This window comes from Ischnura elegans, chromosome X (assembly GCF_921293095.1).
Source record: "Ischnura elegans chromosome X, ioIscEleg1.1, whole genome shotgun sequence".
In the NCBI taxonomy this organism is placed as follows: domain Eukaryota; kingdom Metazoa; phylum Arthropoda; class Insecta; order Odonata; family Coenagrionidae; genus Ischnura; species Ischnura elegans.
In genome coordinates, this window is record NC_060259.1 from 91,637,645 (window position 1) to 91,658,215 (window position 20,571).

The 20,571-nt window shown below is 39.6% G+C and overlaps 1 protein-coding gene across 1 annotated transcript; it reads right to left on the bottom strand.

Annotated features, from left to right (window-relative positions):
• Positions 1-17,885: 17,885 nt before the first annotated feature.
• On the bottom strand, positions 17,886-20,204 carry LOC124171586. The gene is made up of 4 exons (XM_046550764.1): positions 19,462-20,204; positions 18,825-19,349; positions 18,630-18,727; positions 17,886-18,317 (listed from the first exon to the last, which is right to left on the bottom strand). The coding sequence occupies exons 1-4, from the start codon at positions 19,868-19,870 to the stop codon at positions 18,111-18,113; spliced, it is 1,239 nt and encodes a 412-aa protein (XP_046406720.1). The 5' UTR covers positions 19,871-20,204; the 3' UTR covers positions 17,886-18,110.
• Between the last annotated feature and the right edge of the window lie 367 nt (positions 20,205-20,571).

Genomic DNA, 20,571 nt, shown 5'->3' on the forward strand with positions numbered 1-20,571 from the left:
CCTTGCTTTCTCCGCTGCGGTCATTGTCCATGCCTCACTTCCGTATAGGAGCATACTCCAGATGTAGGTTCTTATAAATTGTTTCTTTACTTCCATATTTAAGTTTCCCGCTGTAAGCAGGTCTCTCTTTTGGTGGAATGCTCTCTTCGCCTGGGCTATTCTGCTGATAATTTCTTTCTTGCTTCTCCCGTCACTAGCTATTTTGCTTCCCAAATAACAGAATTCATCCACCTCTATCAGTTTTTGCCTCCCTATTTTAATGTTAGTCTTGACTTCTTCTCCTCTGCTGCATACTAAGATCTTGGTTTTCTTCGTGCTTATTTTCAGTTGATATCTACTCATTACCCTACCCATATTAACCAGAATATTTTTCAAATCCTTCTCTGTATCTGCTATAACGGCTATGTCATCGGCAAATCTTAGCATGCTAATTTTTTCTCCATGGATATTCACTCCCAATTCCTTTTCTTTGATTTCATTAATGGCTTTTTCAATGTAAACGTTGAAAATTACGGGTGACAATGTACAGCCTTGTCGCACTCCTTTCCTAATTCTTACTTCTTCACAGCTGTGCCCTGATTTTACCACGGCTAATTGGTTTTTGTATAAACTGTGGATAATTCTTCTGTCATTATAAAGAACCCCAATTTCCTTTAGGATTCCAAGCGTTTTGCTCCAATCCACGTTGTCAAATGCTTTCTCTAAGTCCACAAACGCAACGAACGTTGGCTTGTTCTTTTCCATTCTCTCCATCCATATGAGCAGTCTTAGGGCCAATATTGCTTCCCTTATGCCTTTGTTTTTTCTGAATCCAAATTGGTCCTCATCCAAGTACTCTTCTGCTTTTCGTTCTATTCTTCTATAGACGATCCTTGTCAGTATCTTTGACGCATGTGTAGTAAGGCTTATGGTCCTAAAATCTTCGCACTTCTCCGCTCTTTTCTTCTTAGGAATAGGGATTATAATGTTCCTCTCGAAATCCTTTGGTATCTCACCTGTCGTATACATTTCACTCATGATTTTGTGTATCTGGTTCAACGTCTTCTCTCCTGAATTTTTAATTAGTTCTGCAGGAATGTCATCAATGCCAGACGCTTTATTTATCCTGAGGTCTCTTACAGCCGCATCAAATTCCGATCTTAAAATTGGGGCTCCCATGTCATCGGCATCCACTTCCCTCTCGTTTTCGATAGCATTCGTTCTGAGGCGACTTCCTTTGTACAAATCTTCCAGATATTCCTTCCATCTCTTCCCTTTTTCTTCGTTTTCAATCAATAGTTCTCCGTTTTTGTCCCTAAGGGTATTACATCTTACGCCCCTTTCCTTAAAGTGGTTCCTCACTATCCTATAGGCGGCCTCTGCTTTTCCAAGTTTTAGATTGTTTTGCACGTCTTCGCAAATGCTTTTCATCCACGTTTCTCTAGCCTTCCGCGCTTTACGACATATTTCGTTCCTTATTCTCTTGTAACGATTCTGTCCTTCCTCCGTTTTCGCAGCCTTGTATTATCTTCTTTCTTCAATAAGATCTAATACTTCCTGCGTGATCCGTGGTTTTTTCATAACGACTCTTCTTTTACCAAGAATTTCCTCAGCTGCCGTCTGCAGACCACTTTTAATGGTTTTCCAACTCTCTTCCATTGGTTTGTTGGTCGTATCCTCCCCTATTTTATTTTCTACAGCCTCTTTAAAAGCCAATTGATGCTGAACCTCCCTCAATTTTTCAACCTGCCATATGTTTTTCACGGCTTTCTTCAACTTTTTAAATTTAAGGCGGCATCATAACTAGGTAATGGTTACTATCGATATCTGCCCCTGGATAACTTTTGCAGTCCTTCACCTGGTCCCTGAAAGGGATGTAGCTATTTATTCCCGAAGTTACGAGCGAAAGAAATACTTTCCAAGTACTCTCCACATTTAACTTTATTATTGATTCCTGAAACGCGGGGAAAGCATTTTTCAGACGACTCTTAGACCCATCAAAATTGTCTCTTTTAAAAATTAGAGCTTTACGCCCTTTTTTTTTATTTTCTGCGGTATTTAGAGAGAACTTTGCGGTTACATCCTTATAGCCACTTAATCCTTCGACGGTGCTCACGTTTATTACCTGATGAGGTATATTTGTCGCTAATAAGTCAAGAATACTTTCTCCTCCGTTAGGTAATTATGCTATTTGAAACAATGCATTTGATGTGTAAGTGATAATAACGCCTCGCAAATCACGTTATCCTTCCCACCAGGAATGAAGCTATACGTCTCCGTATCCATAGAAGGTACGTTGAAATCTCCACCTACAATCAAGTGTCTTTCGGGATACTTGGATACTATGCTGTTTATTTAGGTTTCAAAATCCAACATTGTTGTTATATCTGAGTAAGGTGGTCTGTAATTAGAGCACAGTAATATAGTTTCGGATTTTGGTTATTTAATTGAACACCACACAGATTCAACGCTAGTCCGACAGAGATTCCCATCCGAGTTTATCTAAGAGGTCAGTTACACTAACAAGACTATCGTAACGACTTTTCACGTACCTGGCAGCTATTCTTTGCACGCGTTCTAACTCCGTTATTAAGCTTTTTTATGAGGGTTCCAAACACTGGCAGCGTACTCAAAATGGTGTCTATAGAGGGAGAAGTAGCTAATTTCTCTCCCTTTGTCGTCGCACATTCCTAATATTCTTTAAAAAACCCATTTTACGATTAGCTTGACCTGTTATTTCCCGAATATGTTTATTCCACGATAGATCATAATTGAGCTTATATTGATGATATTATCATTGAAGAAACTGCCGAAGATTGCAGAATGAATTTGTATGCAGCTTTGAGTTATTTGGAATCTATGGAAGTCTCACATAAATAAATTAAAATCAGAAATGATTTCCATTGTAAGAAAATTCTACTTCCTCAGATGCATATGCCCTGAATCAGTGTTAAAAATGGTTTATTATGCTCTCGTTAATTCAAGATTGCAATACGGAATAGCCTGCTGGGGTGTAGCATATTTTATCAACATTAAACCATTGATAGTGGCGCAAAAAAGGGTTATCAGGGTTATGACGCGATCGTATAGGAAAAGCCACTCACTTCCTCTTTTCAAAAAATTAGTTATCCTCCCACTAAGGCATTTATTCATTTATAAAGTCCTTAGAGTTTTCTATAACCGTAGAGGTGAAAAGGCCAGACCACAAACTTATGACATCAGATCTTGGAGAAACTTCCATATACCTAGGCCGACGACTGAAATTTATCGCCAGTCATACAATTACTTAGGGCCTAAATTGTTTGGTATGTTGCCGAGTAATGTAGCAAACTCGGAAAAAAGATGGGGATTTGCATCCGCTGTAAAAAAATGGCTTATGATGTGTGAGGAAGTAGAGTTTCTACTAAGAAAGGTGGCTTAAAAAGTTTACAATATAAGGTATATTGTATATTCTATGTATGTAATTATGCGTTTATATAAGAAAAATAGTTATCCTTGTGCAAATATTTGAAATACATTTTGTAATAATGAATGCAATCCGCAAGAGAACAAATAACTGAATGCAAAGAAATTTTACTTCTCATGTGTGCTAGCACCAGACCTTTGTAAAAAGTTTAAGATGGTAGCCCCATAACTATTCAATAAGGGGTACCTATATATTCCATAATTATTGAAGTATGTTCTAATGTAATATATTTTAATGTAAATGGAATAAAGTTATATTATTATTATTATTATTATATACTCTAACGAAATTACGCCCAGCATTTATTAAAGTCCTTTATTGTCGACGCGGGAAAAACTAATTCCCATACCTATCCGTTCGGCAAAATATCTCTCTCAATTTATCGTTTCTGTCAGACCTGGAAATGTGGTGGGGCTCTGATATGATGTTCTCCGTTTTCGCTTCGAAAGATATCCATTGTCAATTGCTCAAGCATTCCAAGTCTAAGCCGCAGCATCCGAATCTACAGCGGTTCCCAACGTAATTCGTTTAACATCTGTGTAACACTTTCTGTACGCCCGAAGCGGGTTTATTACGAATCGTGCAGCTTTCCTGTGTATTTTATTGATTTCACGATTTAAGTCTTTCTGCACCGGATCCCATACGCTCGCTTCATACTCAAGGTGTGGCCTGGCGAGCGCGAAATAGCACCTCTCTTTTACTTTCTCACTCGAAAATCCACCCACTAAACGCTTGACGAATCCCAGCTTCTTCAGGGCTCTGACAAAAATATTTCTTAAGGCCTGTTTACACGGCACATTAACACGTACGGATCTAAATGTATGAACGCAAGAATAAACGCCTAAATGCACTGTGTAACCACACAACTTGTGCGAATGCATGCACATAAAATAGAACCTGTTCTGATTTGGTTCTTGCATTCTAACGTGTTCCGTTCCGATCCACAAAAATCATTCATGGAAACAGACATTAACTCGTACGTGTTAATTTATCCCGTAAACAGGCCATTTTATGCGTTCCCCAAGATAGGGTCGAGGTTATGGTAACTCCCAGATACCTTACTTCATCTGTCGCCATAATGTTAAAAACATCCACAGAAAATACATGGAGATAGTAGGGCGACCCGAGCAAAAAATTCACCGTCATGCATTTGATCAGATTTAGTTCGAGCCCCCACTCTTGGCTCCACACATGACCGTTGTTTAAATTCGTTGATGGAATTTAAAAGCCAGAGTGATCACTAATATGGCGGGATGGATGGCAACGTCGCGACGTTGCCATCTTCACTTCCCCTGTAGCCTTTATGTTAATACCATCCACAGCATTAGTATGGTTATAGTTGGACGAACTCTGCAAAAAATGCACCGAAATGAATTTGCTCTAATTAAGTTCGAGTCCCCATTCTTGGCCTCACAAATGAGCGTTGTTTAAACTCGATTATAGAATTTCATTGTCAGAGTGATCACTTATTTCGCGATAGATGACGGCGTCGTTAGCAAATAAGCGTATTTTACTGCCTAGGACATAGGTCATTTATGTATATACCTAATGAACAAAACGGGGCCCATTACGCTTCCTTGTGGGGCACCTTATGTCACTTCAACTATATCAGAGCTAATTCCGTATTGAACTACTTGTTACACGATTACTCAGAAAGTCGCGTATCCAGTTTACCACTGTTTCATCTAATCCGCATGACTGTAAATAGCATACGAGTTATTTGTGAGGTACCGTGTCAAATGCTTTCTTAAAATCTAAGAATAAAGTGTAATCATGTCTATTCGATTCGACAGATTGAAGGACATCGTGAAGAAAGAGCGCGAGCTGTGTTTCCGGAAGCCGTGTATATATAAAACATTTTCTCAGTAATAAGGTGAAAGGAGAGATTAAATCGAAATCCCTCCGTGAAGGGATTCAGGGAAAATTTTTGGCAGGTGGCTCCTCAAGTTAATTGAAGCCTCCTGAATCATCTAGTTATGACAATAGGGTGGTTTCCTATTATTTTTTTATTGCCTAAATCGAAAGATTATTACTCCTGGAGTACGTATTTCACGCTTTTACATTTTTAAATGACGATATCTATTTTACGCGATTAAATGAAAAGTAAAAATTTTCAAGCGCGCGAAAACGCGACGCTTAAGTATGAATGCCGGGAAGTCTCTCCGCGTGACGTATTTCTGGTTCCCGTTGCCGCCCTGCGAGGTGACCTTGAGGCGAGGCTTAGCGCTGATACGACGCAGACTGCTAGCGGGTAGCCTAGTACCCTGCTGGCTGGTAGCGCTTGGCTTAAATAAGGATTATTAATAACTTATCAAACGAGGAAAACTTTCCGACCTTAGCCAGTTTTAATAAGTGATTGTTAAGACATGTTTCCCTGAGCTCTTCGCCTCATGCATGCATTGGTAATCTCAGACGATGTATAACTCCTATCTTCTCCTATAGAAACTAGGTCCCTGTGACGTCACGTGGAGTGGCATCGCATGGGCGCCAATCTGGCCCTTTTCAAATGAGGATAAAAATGGACCATTGACATTCGTCTAACCCGGTATTTCTAAAACGAAATAATTTGTATATTATGAATACAGTAATGGTGGGTAACGAATCGCAATCAATGCCTTTCGTTTTCTTTGATGAAGGAAACCACCCTATTATAATATTTTACACCAACAGCTGGCAGCTCCGAGTTCTCAACGCGACTCGAAGTTAACAGAAGAATAACCACTCCGAAAACCTTTTGCACTACAAGACTTCGAAGCCTAATACTAATACTTAGTGGTGTGGGGAATTGCATACCTACCAGGGTACGCAGGAGTTGCGGGGGCCCTCCTCCAGAAAAATTTGAAGAATAATGGTTCAAAATGGCGAGTTTTACGGCTTTGATGGATATTTGATAAATCCTAACACTATATTCTATAATTAATACAGATCCAAATAAGTAAAATGGATTAAACATAAAAATTGAGCGCTCTGAGCTCTGGGGGGGGGTTTTTATCCCCCAAACCCCCCCCCCTCGCTGCACCACCGCTCTGATGAGCTCAGTTATACTCCCAGAACTTTTCCGTAACAACCGCGCACAGTATAGACGTACTCGGCGACGGAGCCACGTAGTGGTAAGAGACAAACGGTGAGTCCAAATGTGAATCTAAAGATAGGCAAAACATCGCCACGGAGCCCGAAAGAAAACACTGCGACAGCCCAACGTGAGCGTGGACGTGGGTTACCTCAGTACATTCCATCCGCTAATCCTAATTCTGATAGAGCTTATGCTAATGGAGTTTGACTCCAGATTCGGTGGCTAGGTCGCGTCCACCTCCGTCCTCGTCGGCTCTTGGTTGCTTACGAGTGAGGGATGCAGGTCGCTCTATGTGCCAACCTCTTTGATACGACGTTTTACGTCATACGACGTTTTACGAATACGAAGTTTGCACCGACCCGGCTCAGTTAAGTAGGACTACTGGGTGTCTACATACTTTGGAAAACGATACTACTTACATTCTACGTATGAGGGAAGAATGGAAAACTTTACGAGAAGTAATCGCGCGATAACCAAATGAATCCTAATGTAAACCACCTCTAACATTTTCTGTGCAATGTATAGGGCCCTCTTACGATTATTCGCGAGTGTATTGGAAATTTTGTGGCTTGGCTACGTAAATGACGGCGTTGATAGAAATTCCTATTATCAATAAAAATCGTAAAGTACTCTCACTGTAGGGTTCATTTTATTAATATGTGATGTTAGTTGTGATATCTATTTTTCGAAATTGAATTCAAAATGGTGTAGCTTATCTACACACATGACGATGCTGATGTAAATACCTAATCTATTTATCAATCGCTGATTGATAATAATAGTGAAATATTTCAAATTCGTGTCGTTGTGGCGTGTTGTGAGACTTGGACGTTGACAGCAGCAGAGAAGTCAGGAGTGGAAGCATTCGAAATGTGGTGCTACCAAAGAATGATAAAGATAAAGTTGATGTATGGATTAGGTGCTATACACGTATGATGAATATGAAATGGATCGACTGAATAAGTATAATGAGGAAGTGCCAAGAAAAGTGGGAGAAAAGAGGAATATTCTAAAATCCTTAGGATAAGACGGGAAAATTGAGTTGGCAATAATATGAGCCATGATAATCTTATGAGAACGATCTTAGAAGGACAGGTGGAAGGAAAGAAGGGCAAGGAAAGTCCCCGAATGTGACATTTCGAAAAACAGAATAATGTTTTTATATAAAGAATTATTTCCTTTAAAATAGAGAAAATTAAAATATCTTTATCGTTAAAAAATCATTTTTTTAGTCTGTCATGAAACTTTGTAAAAAAGGTGGATTTCTGAAAAATATCTGCATTTCTAGAGATTGCATTTAATATTCTGTAAATATTTGTGGGCCCTTACGGATGAAGGCACAAGCATTCTTCTACTTGACAATTCGCAGTGTGAATGTCTCGTCATCAGAAAAATCATTATCAGCCCGTTGCGTGCGAGAGGCATGTCTTGTGCGAATCTCCACGTCCGCCTTCAAAAATAATTCAGCGTGCTACCTCTGGCTTTAAGCTAATCAACTTAATGTTAACAGAGTAATTTGTTGTGTTTTACAGCTAGAATTTTGTGTATTGGAGTGCTTGGAACGGCAGAGCTAAACGTGTCTCATCTCATTTGATGCCTCATCTATGCAGTGAATAACCCAATATGGAATAATTACCATAAGTGTACCTCATCGGAGTTTTTGGTTGGTGATCGAGTAAAACTCGTTGGAATTCTTGATATGATTACTTTTGCAGCAATTTGCATTTGTAACAATTACTTTTTACGAAATGCAAGTTTTATTTGTAATTTACTACTTCCGTTGGAAGAGGAATCGGTACTATCGATGTAATCGTTAATTGCTCCTAATCGGCGCTAACATTACAGATTTCACTGACTTGCCTAGGCCTACGTATAACTTCTAATCCTTGAATGTCATAATTTCCTTGCATAGCCACTCTTATGTTGTAGTCAACAACACAGCATTTGTGGTGTTACAATAGTTATCATGCAAAGTCCTTGAACACATCGTAGTCAGCTCGGTAGTGAAACACCTAGGCGCGCAAAACTTATTAATGAGAACTCAACATGGATTCAGGAAAAGGAGAACGTGCGAAACCCAGTTAGCGCTTTTCGCCCACGATATTTTAGTCTCCGGAGAAGACAACATTCCAGTAGACGCGATTTTTCTTGAAACTTTTCTTGAAATTTCCTTTCAAAAAGGCATTTGATAAAGTACCCCACGGAAAGTTAATAATAAAACTGAAACCTTATGGCCTAGACGAAGATGTAATTTCCTGGATAAGAGAACTTTGGAGCGGCCGCGTCCAAAGAGTAGTATTAGACGGTGCAGTCTCCAATGAGGGGCCGTATTCTGTAACTCCAAACCGATCGGTGCGGCACCGATTCGTCGGGTGCGACGTCACACCGACTCCCGGCAAGCAGTGGTGCGATTCTGTACGAACCAGGGGCCGTATTCTGTAACTCCAAACCGATCGGTGCGGCACCGATTCGTCGGGTGCGACGTCACACCGACTCCCGGTAAGAAGTCGTGCGATTCTGTACGAACCCGGTCGGTGCGGCACCGACGAGAGGACGGGAGATCGTCGGTAGCCGTACCGACAGCAAAAAGGTGTCGGTACGGCCACCGACTAGTGGGTTTCATGAACTCCCCGGTGCGCATTGTACGTTTTATTTTGTTTTTACCTCATCACCAAATAAATAATGAGGTTTTCTGCAATGTTATCTTTTTCTGCCCCTTCGAATACGCCTCTAAAATTCACTGTGTCATCATCTATATTGATTACCTTGACAGAAATATAAGATAATGGTTAATAAAAATGAGGTTTGCTAACATATAATGACTTTCTCTCATTTATGTTACCACTTTCACTCGCTTGTAATAGGCTTTATTTCTCTCTATCATGATTTATTTGCTCCTTTGACATAAAAAAGATATTTTTGATTAAATATGAGTTTTGCCGCAATGTTATCACTTTATATCACTCTGAATAGGCGACTGTTATTTCACTCAATCATCAATTTGGCGTTTCTCTCGGCATAGAAATAAGATCTTTTTATTTAAGTATGAAGTTTGCCACAACGGTATCAGTTTCTTTCATTTGTAACGGGCAACTATATTTCATTTCATCGTCAGCCATTGATTCCCTTGACGATAAAAGAAGATATTTGTTAATAAGTATGAGGTTTACCGCAATATTATCATTTTCTCTCACTTGGAATGCGCAACTTATACATATGTATTTCACCCAATCACAATTTATTTACTTCGTTATTCAGGTCTATCGACCTGAAGACGCCGGTTGGAATACCGGAGAAACTGTCGTCACAAAGAAAATCCACGCGGTGAAACCCAGAAACATGGAGACATCATCTAGACAACGCCGCGGAAAACTACGCATCAACTTCACTCTCACACATGGCTAACACTAGTGCAATACCCCTTCAAGTGTTTATTCAAGTGTCGAATTACTCTATTTTCTGTGCCAATTCACATAAAATTCCAAAAATCATTCAAAATTCTTTGTCCATCCTAATAATTATTTTCTGCCATTTGCGTGAATATTTTCGAGACCGCAACGATTTCCACCAGTTGGGGTAAACGATGAAATTTATAGTGCCTGAGAAGTATTTTTTTCTGCTGCTGCTTTCCCGTTGAGGTGCAGCGACGGCTTTTTCTCTCTGGGTTTCCGTCCGGGTTAGGCTTCCCAATTTCTGCCGACGTTTCGATGGATGCAGCTCAGTAACAGTGTGTCCGAAGTCCGAGAAAACTTCATGGCATATTAATTGCCATTTTCGTAAATGATGAGGGGCGAAAATGTTTCTCTAGGGCATAAAATTAACTGCAGGGGAAAGGTGTGGCCAATTTCCTTCAATAAAAACCTTCGGTTTGCATAAACAGGGGCGGATCCATGATTTCTTTCTGGGGGGCACAAGGATACCTCGTAATACAAAACGAACGCAATGATAATGGGACCGTATTAAAAATCTTGCATATTTTTAAGGGTCTGGGGGGGCACGTGCCCCCGTGCCCCCCCCCTCCTAGATCCTATCTATGTGCATAAATGTAACTTGTATCCTATTAACTTTCATTTGTTGAGGCGTTACACCTATTTACCACTCACAATCAGTCCCCAGCTATTTTCCTCGCGTTGATATGACCGGTTAGGCCCAACTTCGCATTGCCTCTTTTTGGGGCGAGTCAGGGCCTGTAGACTCAACTGGATCTGAACCTCTCTGCTCGAGTAAAGTTCCCATATACCAATACATACCATTCTACCTCCTAACCTTTAAGCTCCCACCTCTTGTCCTTGCTTCGGCCTGCACAAACCAACCAGGACAAGGAATGAACTTCTCGGACTAAGCTAGGATTTATCTTCGAATAACTCCTATGTTTTAAGCTTTGGTTTTTCTTTTGTCTCTAGACAGGTTTGTTTTCCTTGCCCAACTTTTGCAAAGCAGGTACGGTCTTCTACAACTCCTTACACACCTCTTAGAACTCATTTTCAGTGACGTCGCCTTGCCACAGCTCCGTTGCTTATCAGTTGTCAGCCCTAGTTAACCGCTTCGATTTATTATGCGAAAAAAATGTGCTCATACAAAAGCTATCACGTAGTGCCCAACATCAGCGCTGATATTTAGTGTTAGTTTTTAAGAGGACGCTTACTTCGAGCCAATCGGTCTTTTCTGTGACGTATTACTAGCTTAAAACCCATGTACCAACTTGGAATTTTCAGGGTGCGTAAAATCGGTCGTAGACAACATTTTTCCTGCATCTCCAACTTGATCACTTTACTTTTTAACCGTTTTCTTTCATGATTTTTTTTACTTTTGAGACTCAGGAAAATGCTGAGCAGATGTCATGATATTGTGCTTTGTGTGTGTCAATTGTTTTAAGTGCTGTCTACAGCTCCCTGTATTCATATGCTTACTGTTGAATAAACGTTCGTAAGAACATGACATGGCGCAGCCGGCAGTGCTCGGTAGTGCTCGATTAGGGCCATGTGCTCGGTAGTAGGTACGTGGTCAAACGTCGTGTTCAAATTAAGGGAATAAGAAAGTTTCGAGGATGCAGCAAGCGAGGCCTCCTAATCCGGTAGTCTTAATGGGCAATGTCAGTGATAATTTCCGGAAGTTTAGGCAGAACTTGGAGATGTATATGTTAGCTTCTGGACTGAAAACGAAACCGAAGGAAGTTAAGACTGCCATTTTACTGAATGTAATTAGTGAGGACGGAGTTGAGCTCTTTAATACGTTTAATCTGGAAGAAGAAGATAAGTCAGATTACGATAAAGTACTACATGAATTCGAAAAATACACGAATCCTAGAAAGAACGTGGTAGTTCAATGATTTCTGTTTAACACGCGCAAACAGCAGGACCCCTTTGACTTCTTTGTCACTGACTTGAAAAAGTTAGTCAAAACCTGTGAATACGGCAATCAGACTGATAGTGTTCTGAGAGACCGAATTGTTCTCGGAATACATGATTTGGCTGTTCAGTAGAGACTTCTGCGGATGCCGGAATTATCTCTGGATAAGAGCATCGAGATCTGCAAGGCAGCTGAGATGGGGTAACAGGCTGAGACCCTGCAAGGAACCAAACCCGTGGATGCAGTCAGCAGGAGAGGGACGAGAGCTAAAGCATTGAAGGATTCAGTGAGGCATACTGATAAGTACTTACCTAAAACAGTAGTAAATGATGTCTATTTGTGTAAAAAGTGCAATTATAGGCATAAAAAAGGAGAATGTCGAGTATATGGTATAATTTGCAATAATTGTGGAAAGCAAAATTATTTTGCAATTGCATGTAAAGTTAGAAAATTGTATAATAATACTAAAGTAAATTCAGTTGACTTATCTGCCCAAGACGTAAGTGTTGAACACGATCTTAATGATTTTGTAATTGAAAGTGTTGTGCGCAGTTTAAGAATACAGATGATTCGAATGTCTGGTCTGAGATTATTAATGTTAATGGTGTAAACGTCAAATTTAAACTAGATACCGGTGCTCAAGTGAATGTTCTGCCTTACAGAATACTGACACATTGTAAAAGTGATAATTTGATGAAGGTGGAATTGAAACCCACGTCATTAATATTAGAATCATTTGATGGTCATAAAGTGAAGCCACTTGGAGTGGCAAGTCAAAACACGTAGAGGAATTTTCAAACGTTCTGGATTTATGGATTCCGGATTTGAGGTTTTCAACTGTAATATGCTGGTAAGGTTCATCAAGAATTCCTCGTTTTACTGAACAAGATGAAAATGAACAGTTAAATCTACCTTTTTATCCAAATGAATTAATGAACCAGAACTTAACAACATCACTAACTAATGAAAATAGGTGGTAAATTTTGTATTTATTCACCTAAAAGTTATGAGAAAATGACTGAATGAGAAATACCTTTTTTGTGATAACTTATCTTTTCCATCCACTTACAGAATTACCTGATTGAATTGTAATATTGGGTCTGACTGAAATACCCCATAGGAAATGGGGTCTCGAACATGAGCTGTTTTTTTTAGAAGTTTACGATGAAGATGGAACAGCCTTAGCTCTTGCAACTGAATGTCAGGCGAGGGTAGAGCATTGGGGGTTTCACTCTCCACCAATTTTTTTTCCTTTACGGCAACTGCTGTTGATACATCTGTTGAGGAGACCACTAGCCCAGAGCAATCCATCCTCAAATACTCCATTTTTCCAAATACATTTTAGTTCAGCTAATACAGATACATGCAACCCAAACATCTGCTTAATGCAAACAGCTCTAAGACAAAATATTTTCAAAGAAAATTGACTCTTTTATTTACAGTATAGTTATTTCCTTTAATATTTAGGTGCTACGCACAGTATAATAATTCTTTCATGTACACATTTTAAAGTATGGTACACAAAATAAACTACAAAATCCATACAATATTCAATATTTTATTTGAAGTCAATATCAGTACAGTGTTGAAAGTAAGTAATTAATTTAGAACAAGCGAAATAAAGAAAAATTAAATGAGTGAAATTAAACTCTATATAGAATTCTGATACTTGGGCCTATTTGCTATTAGGCATAAACTCAGTCATTGCCGTTTGTCACAGTATCGGTAGACTCTAGGCCTATGTGTAGTTTTGCCATCGCCTCATTAGTTATATTCCATATCTAATGTCTGCAAAAAAAACTTCGAATTTAACTTTCAGCAAGATTCCAATGAAAAATGTGTGTAGCTGGTTTAATGATGTGTACGATTTTCTAGTGTAGGAATTACTATAAGCTCCCCAGGAGTAAATTGCTGGCCTCATACCCGTTGGGAGTGTAAAATGCAGTAAATAGACAAAAAAGTAAGCTTTTCTTACTTTTGACAAGTATTTATGTAACTGTTATTTTCTCTTTCTTGTTCCATCTCTCCCTCCCATTGCTGGCCTGAGAAGCTTATGAATCCCCTCATAACTTACTCGTGTGGCCATGTGAACCCATGATGGTTTTTGGCCTCGCATACGAACCGCATTCACTCTTCTGTCATTTCTAGTTCCAGTTCACATCTCCTTACATCCTTTGGCTCTTGGTCTCACGAACGCAGTCTTGGTCAGTCACTTGTCTTATCAATTGGTCTACAGTTAACAGGCTGTTTTATCATACCGGCTGTTAGTTGACAATTTAAAGATGGGAAAATATAGCGACTAAAAAGAAATGGCCAGAAACGGGAAATAATGGAGACAGCGGTCAAGGGCCAGTCTCAATGAAGGGTAAAGGAAGGGTAGGACTAATATGAAAACTAAAAATCCATTAACTAATGTGAAAATAAAAAAATCGCCAAGCAACTAAAACAACAACAACGAATGGGGATGAGTTGTAACAGTGATTTCTAAAATTAGAAGACAGAAAAAAATTACCCTTCATGTGGACTTGAATCCGGGACCCACACACTGTGAGACCTTAAAACCCACGGCTAGTTTCAGAAAATAACATCCGCATTCAAATCCCGAACATCACTCTCGCGATGTCTCCTTGACAGCCATATAGAAACATTAGGTCCTTTTCACACAATTATAGCAACTACCTTTGCTTAGGGGACTTTCAAAGATTTGTTGTGCAGCCCGTCTACCTTTGCTATCAAAGGCTGCTTATGTTCTTTTACAGAGAAGAGGTTCCAAGGAAGGATGAACGAAGGATAGTCCTACACTTGCCTTCCCATTAATCGAGTATAGAGGAAGGGCAGTCGGATGGCAGGGGAAGGAGTCCCAAGGAAGGGTATACCCTTCCCTTACACTCAATAGATGTTGGATGAAGGATAGACGAGTGGTATGCGAGGTAGTTTTCAGGAAGGGTAGAAGAAGTATAGGCCTACCCTTCCCTCAGTGGCGGCACGTGCGTATACGCATGTTAGCAAGTGCACACCTAAAGATGAATAAATTATAAAAGAAAACTATTCCTTTGCAACGCGAAGGATAAAAGTACTGTCTGCATATGCAAGAAACATGAAGCTCCGAACGCTACAGCTATCTCCTTTTCGAATTCACCGCTCTACAAGTGTGCGATCCCGTGGCATCATGCCGGGCGCATTTTTGGTCTGTGCGATCGCTTGAGGGAGCTCTGGCGGGACGAGGTAAGCGGGGGGGTATGTGCTGTTCATGGGGCGATGGGAGCAGACTCAAAACCATGCGAATGCGCACGCGCATGTTTTTGGTGACTGACTAGCAGGTAGTGTAGTGATGTAGCCGCCACCTACACTACCTGCGCCCAGGATCCTAGTCCGTCTGCAGAGACATATGTATAGCCGTTTTCTACACTACTTCCTCATAGGGTGTAAGGAAAAGAGAATGAATTTCAACTACCGTCACTTGTAAAGGTGTGTTGAGAATAATTATTTTCATACATGCTAATATTATTTCTGCTCATGCAATTTTAAGGGTAGAGTGTACCAGTGATATGTTTTGCTTGCTATGTATTCTATTACGACGAAATATGACGCTCATGGATTAGGATTAACATAATATAATTAAATCATCCTATATCTGCTCTAATGCACACCCTAGATAAATTACCACCAGCCGCCACTGCCTTCCCTTAATGCAGGGTAGATGGATGGAAAGCAAAGGAGATCCCAGGAAGGGTAGAAGGTTTGTCCTTCCCTTCCCTTACCCTCCACGGAGTGTAGAGCGTGGGTTGAACAAGGGTAACTACGCACCATGATGGCTACTACCCTTCATTTACCTTTCTTTTACCCACAATGAAGACGTTTATTTTTATCGGGGTGAAAAACCAATATGGAAAGTCTAAATTAATTTCTTAAATTTAATTAATAAATATTCTTTAATAAACTTTACAAAAATTCTTAAATAAAATAAAATTACCTCTCTCGTTATTGTTATTCCAAATTGTTGATTGAAATTATCTTTTTGGAACTTGCTCATAGTAAAGGAAAGTAATGATAAATTTGTTTTGTTTATATAAATGTCTTCACCAATCGGTCTTGGAATTGGCATGCTGCAACTCCCCTGTCATTTTGGTAGCCATGGGGGGGGGGGACTCCCCTTACACCTTTAAAACAGATGCTTAAAAACAAGAAAGATGGCCTCATTAATAAAAACAATAATATATATACTGTTTTTGAGTCCTTGAAAAACGACTTCCCACACCTATCCGTAATCATTATTAACACGGAAAATAATGTTATTTCGTTGATTAAGGCGTTATGGTAGTGACAGCTGGGAGCCGCTCTGGGCGACCGAAGCCGATCGTTTTTTCCCCCTGCCGGAGTTCACATACCACTCAATTGCGGAACAACTAGAAGAGATAGAGACTTGCGGTTTTCTTTATTGTATTTAGAAGACGTGTATACACATTAAGGAGGGACATAAATAGTAATATGTCCTCAGGTGATCGAGAAAATCAAGTTGGACTTTGGTCAATTATAACTTGCCTCCAAGCTAAAACATAAGAATTTTTAAACCGTCTATCTGTGGCTACACTTTTCTTCCACAACCACCTTGAGACCCACAGTTCTATGTGAATTCGCTTGGCCTAAAATGTCTCTACCCTGGAGTACTGCAGGCCCAAAACGGCGACAAAGGACGTGATTCGGGCCAATTCGAATTTCTTACTTCCCCTCACCCCGCACCGCCCTCCCAACTACGGCAACGTCGCAGAAAGTGGAATGGGGACCGCTCCCCTTGTCCCCTGAAACGAAGGCCCACCTTTCCAGCTCTCCCCAGTCGCAGTCAACGCAGGGAGATTCACTAACGAGTATCAGATTAGTACTCTTAGCTGGGTTCAAAAGTCGAAGCAGGCTGCTTTAGCAGTAGCACCAAAAGGATTATTCGCGGCTAATTTCAACAAATAAGTCTCAAGAGTGCCAATACGCTTCATATAGAAAAACAAAAGAATTGACAGTTGCGCAGGATAATTAATTTCATCTTTTTCTTAATAAGAAAAGTATATGAAATTTTGGCTAACCAATGATCCCTCACAAGAAGTAAATTGATAACTAGCTATATGTAATTATATTATTTGCCGTCGTAGATAAATCAACATTTTCCGCTTGTGATACATACACAGCCATCGGCTCCTATTGCGTTCCAAGTTTAACTGCTTCAATATCACTAATATGTTGAATCAAGACCTCAATCGATTCTTACCGTCTTCCCAATGCTTCTCAGTCACTGACTACCCGTACTAGTCGCGCGTAATACCTAGTTGACTGCTATAGGAGTCAACTTCGACATTTAAACCCAGCTGTGAAGCCATGGAGAGGGAGAGAAAGAAATTATTTTCGACTTCGCTTCTAGTAGGAAACTTCCAAGTGTCACGGAGTGAAGTCTTGTGCCTCTGACGTTTCACTTCGTTGGGAGAATCGGTAATGGTAAAATCATTAGCCTCTAACCTTGCGCTTGTTTAATTGCTGCAGCTTCAGAACTAGCTTCTTCAATTCTTTTCAAAACACAAAATTAAGTCTTCCATATTAAGTGGAGGAAGTGTTGGATAAAATACTGGGTTTTTAAAAAAACTAAATACAGGGGTTTTGCAATATTGTGATGATTGAATTGATTGCGAGTGCAGGAGAAGGAATTTTGGACGGTTAAGTTGGACAACCTTGGCATGGGAAGAGAAAATTATCGAGGTGAACGATGAATAGCCTTTTTTTTTATAAACAGTCAAAATATAAAATTACAGTTACAAAAACTGCGCTGACAGCTAGAGTGAAAATAAATAAATAATACTTTTGTTACTAATTTTGGAAGTTGAGATACGATTGGAAAGAGTAAAGTGAGAAAATAAAGTTGAGAAGAGGAACTTATCAAAAATATTTTCTTACATACTATAGGATAAAACATCTTAAATTAAGGAGCAGAAATCCAAATGATTAGAAATATTACGACAAAAATGGCTGTGTGAAATATTTTATTAAATTACATTTGGGATACATTATATCTTCGCTCCCTTTTCCACTATCGCCTTGCTAATATGAGCAGCTTCTCTTATATCTTCAAGGCAAAGCCTTTTGCTGTACCTAGGTAGGACTATTTCTGGCAACAAGCATTCCATGAAGAATTTATAACAGAAAATTAGATGTAATTGTGCCAGATTTCAATTCTATTGGATATTCAGTAAAAGTTTAAAAAAATTACTTTGTGAGCTTTGGCTCCACTTCCTTCATCCACCATTCATTGTTGGGCGAAATTAATTCTAATTCGCGGCTCCAACCTTTCGTGTACACAAAAAAAAGGCATCTGGCCCTTTTAGTCATCCTTAGCTGACTTTGCACCTGATAAAAATAATTGTGCGTCTCTCTGAGGATATATTTCCCCTCTTTTAGCTGCACATAGGGAAGCTGTAATGATAATGATTTATGTAAATAATTTGGGTGAATCTGTTCACTGCATATACTATTTGGTTATATTCAAAACGCTGTGTCGTGTTGTGATATTCGCTCGATAAATTTGGCAGTATCAACAGCAGAAAATCAAAATTAAGGGGCCTTCGAAATAAGTTTTCGGTAAGCAAGTAGACTCGCGTTAAATAAAAAATATGAGTGAAATTACAAATCTATTAATGGAAATTAGTTAAATGCATATATTAGTTAAATTAATAAATGGAAAAAACACATTTCATATATTTAGCTGCATATGCTACTATTTATAACCTTTTTTGCATTAAAAGCTTCTTCAAATGTTGGATAGGAGGCAGCGGTGGCACCAGGACACTTCACTTCTAACACAGTATCGCTTCCAATCAGACCGTCTAATAGAGAAAATTAAATGGATAGACTGAGTTTACATTAGGTAAATTGTAATATAAGAGGTTTGTCTGAATGATTTACAGAAAGCATTGATATTACCTGGACTAGCCGAAAGATATGGAAACTCCTCATCAACATATAAGCCGCTGGGTTCCACCTTGTACCCCATGCATCGCAAGTGGTCTTTCGCTATCTCCTCCATGTTTCTTCCATTCATCATGTCCGGAGTGCATACGGATCCGTATAGAATGGAATTCACAAGCCTTTTACAGGAGGTGTATGGTCGCATATGGCAAACCTCTCCGTGATTGGAAGCGGACAATCTTTTCCGACGCTCCGTCATCCAAATACTTCTGTCTACTTGAACCGTTGTAGACTTCTGCAGTTTTAATCTATCCTCTGCGGTCATTCTGCTTAATTGTTCAATGAAATCGCCCTTCATGCGTTCCAATAACTCTAATGGCTCTGGCGCATCATCATCCACCATCCCGTAATCTTTATCAGGCCCAGCTCTTTTTGCTCCTGTTTTCAATTTCTTTTTACTTTGCAGCCCTTGCGCTCTTCGTTCCCGCATTCTCTTGGTCTGCCTCATATTTTTATCCTCAAATGTTTTGGTGTATTTTCCTGGGATAAAAAAAGATCCACAGTCAACATTCCAAAAAAATAAAATCTACTTTTCTATGCCTTCATTCCTCTCTATTCATAAATTACTGTTATGGTTATGATAAGGACTTACCAGGACTGTAACCACCCGTTGTTGCCTTGTGAATCTTCCCTTGAAAATGGCAAGAGGAATTCAGGGATACGACTGCAGAATGACATCGGGTTCCAAATGACTTGCTTTTAGCATAGTTAATGCGTTTACCATTTAAATATTTTGCAGCTACGCTGTTCAAGGTTTCGCACATACTATTAGTAGCGCGAAAGATCAAACTTCTTGAATTATTTGCCATCTTCTCAACCAATTTCTGTATTGGAGTCCACATATTAGCAGCTATGAAGTCTGGCACTAAGTTAACCTCATCCTCTTTCCCGTCTGGCCCTATACAAAAGTAATCGGCGCATCGATCATGCTGCCCGAACACATGGCTAGGACAATTGATGATGTCGTTACGAAGTGCCATTATTCGGTTTTGCATGGACATACCTGTTAAAATAAATTAAGGTTAATCACGCGTATTTTCTCGTCTCATATGCCATAAATAACCTCTAATTTTAATACCTTTCTGATTTTTCCAGTGTGTACTAGCACAGGAAATAGCTGTGCGAATCTTCAGGACGTTTGCATCCAGTTTATGACGAAGGTGGGCTGGGTATTGCGTGTTATCCTTAATTTTGCGCATATTGTTGCAGAAGTTCCGTAGAAGGTGGCTTATGCATTCAATTTTTTCCACGGGCATTGAAATTCCGTATGGGCTGGTCTCCAGTAAGCGTCTGTGGACACTACTGTCTCCGTCACCTAATATAAACAAGATAAGTGTTGGACCTCTTTAACTGTTTGGAATATTCTCTCGTTCTCTTTGAGAAATTGAATTTAAATACAGGTCGCGAACCTATTATTTGGTGAAATATAAGATTATGCACCAATTCACTCTTTGCGAAACCTTCTGCAATTATGTCAGCTTCCATGCTGGTCGAGCTTCCATCCCAATTTTTAGCACATTTAACCTTGTGAGCTGGGTCTACAGGTTCGTTTCGTGCCTCCCTCAAAGCGCAATAGCTGCAGTACTTATTTCTTACTCCCAGAAATAACAACTTTTTTGTTCGTGCACCAACTATGGCCGCCTAAAATGAAACATTCATCTTAAAATTGTATTAATACCATTACTCTTTTCTACTGATTAAT

Excerpts from the sequence above, each read along its gene's own strand:
- LOC124171586 (XM_046550764.1), bottom strand. The coding sequence starts at position 19,870 with ATGTCCATGCAAAACCGAATAATGGCACTTCGTAACGACATCATCAAT. Across the intron at positions 19,350-19,461 it reads AACGGGTGGTTACAGTCCTG|GAAAATACACCAAAACATTT; the intron begins GTAAGTCCTTAT and ends TTTTTATCCCAG. Across the intron at positions 18,318-18,629 it reads AAGCTTTTAATGCAAAAAAG|CTTCCCTATGTGCAGCTAAA; the intron begins GTTATAAATAGT and ends TTATCATTACAG.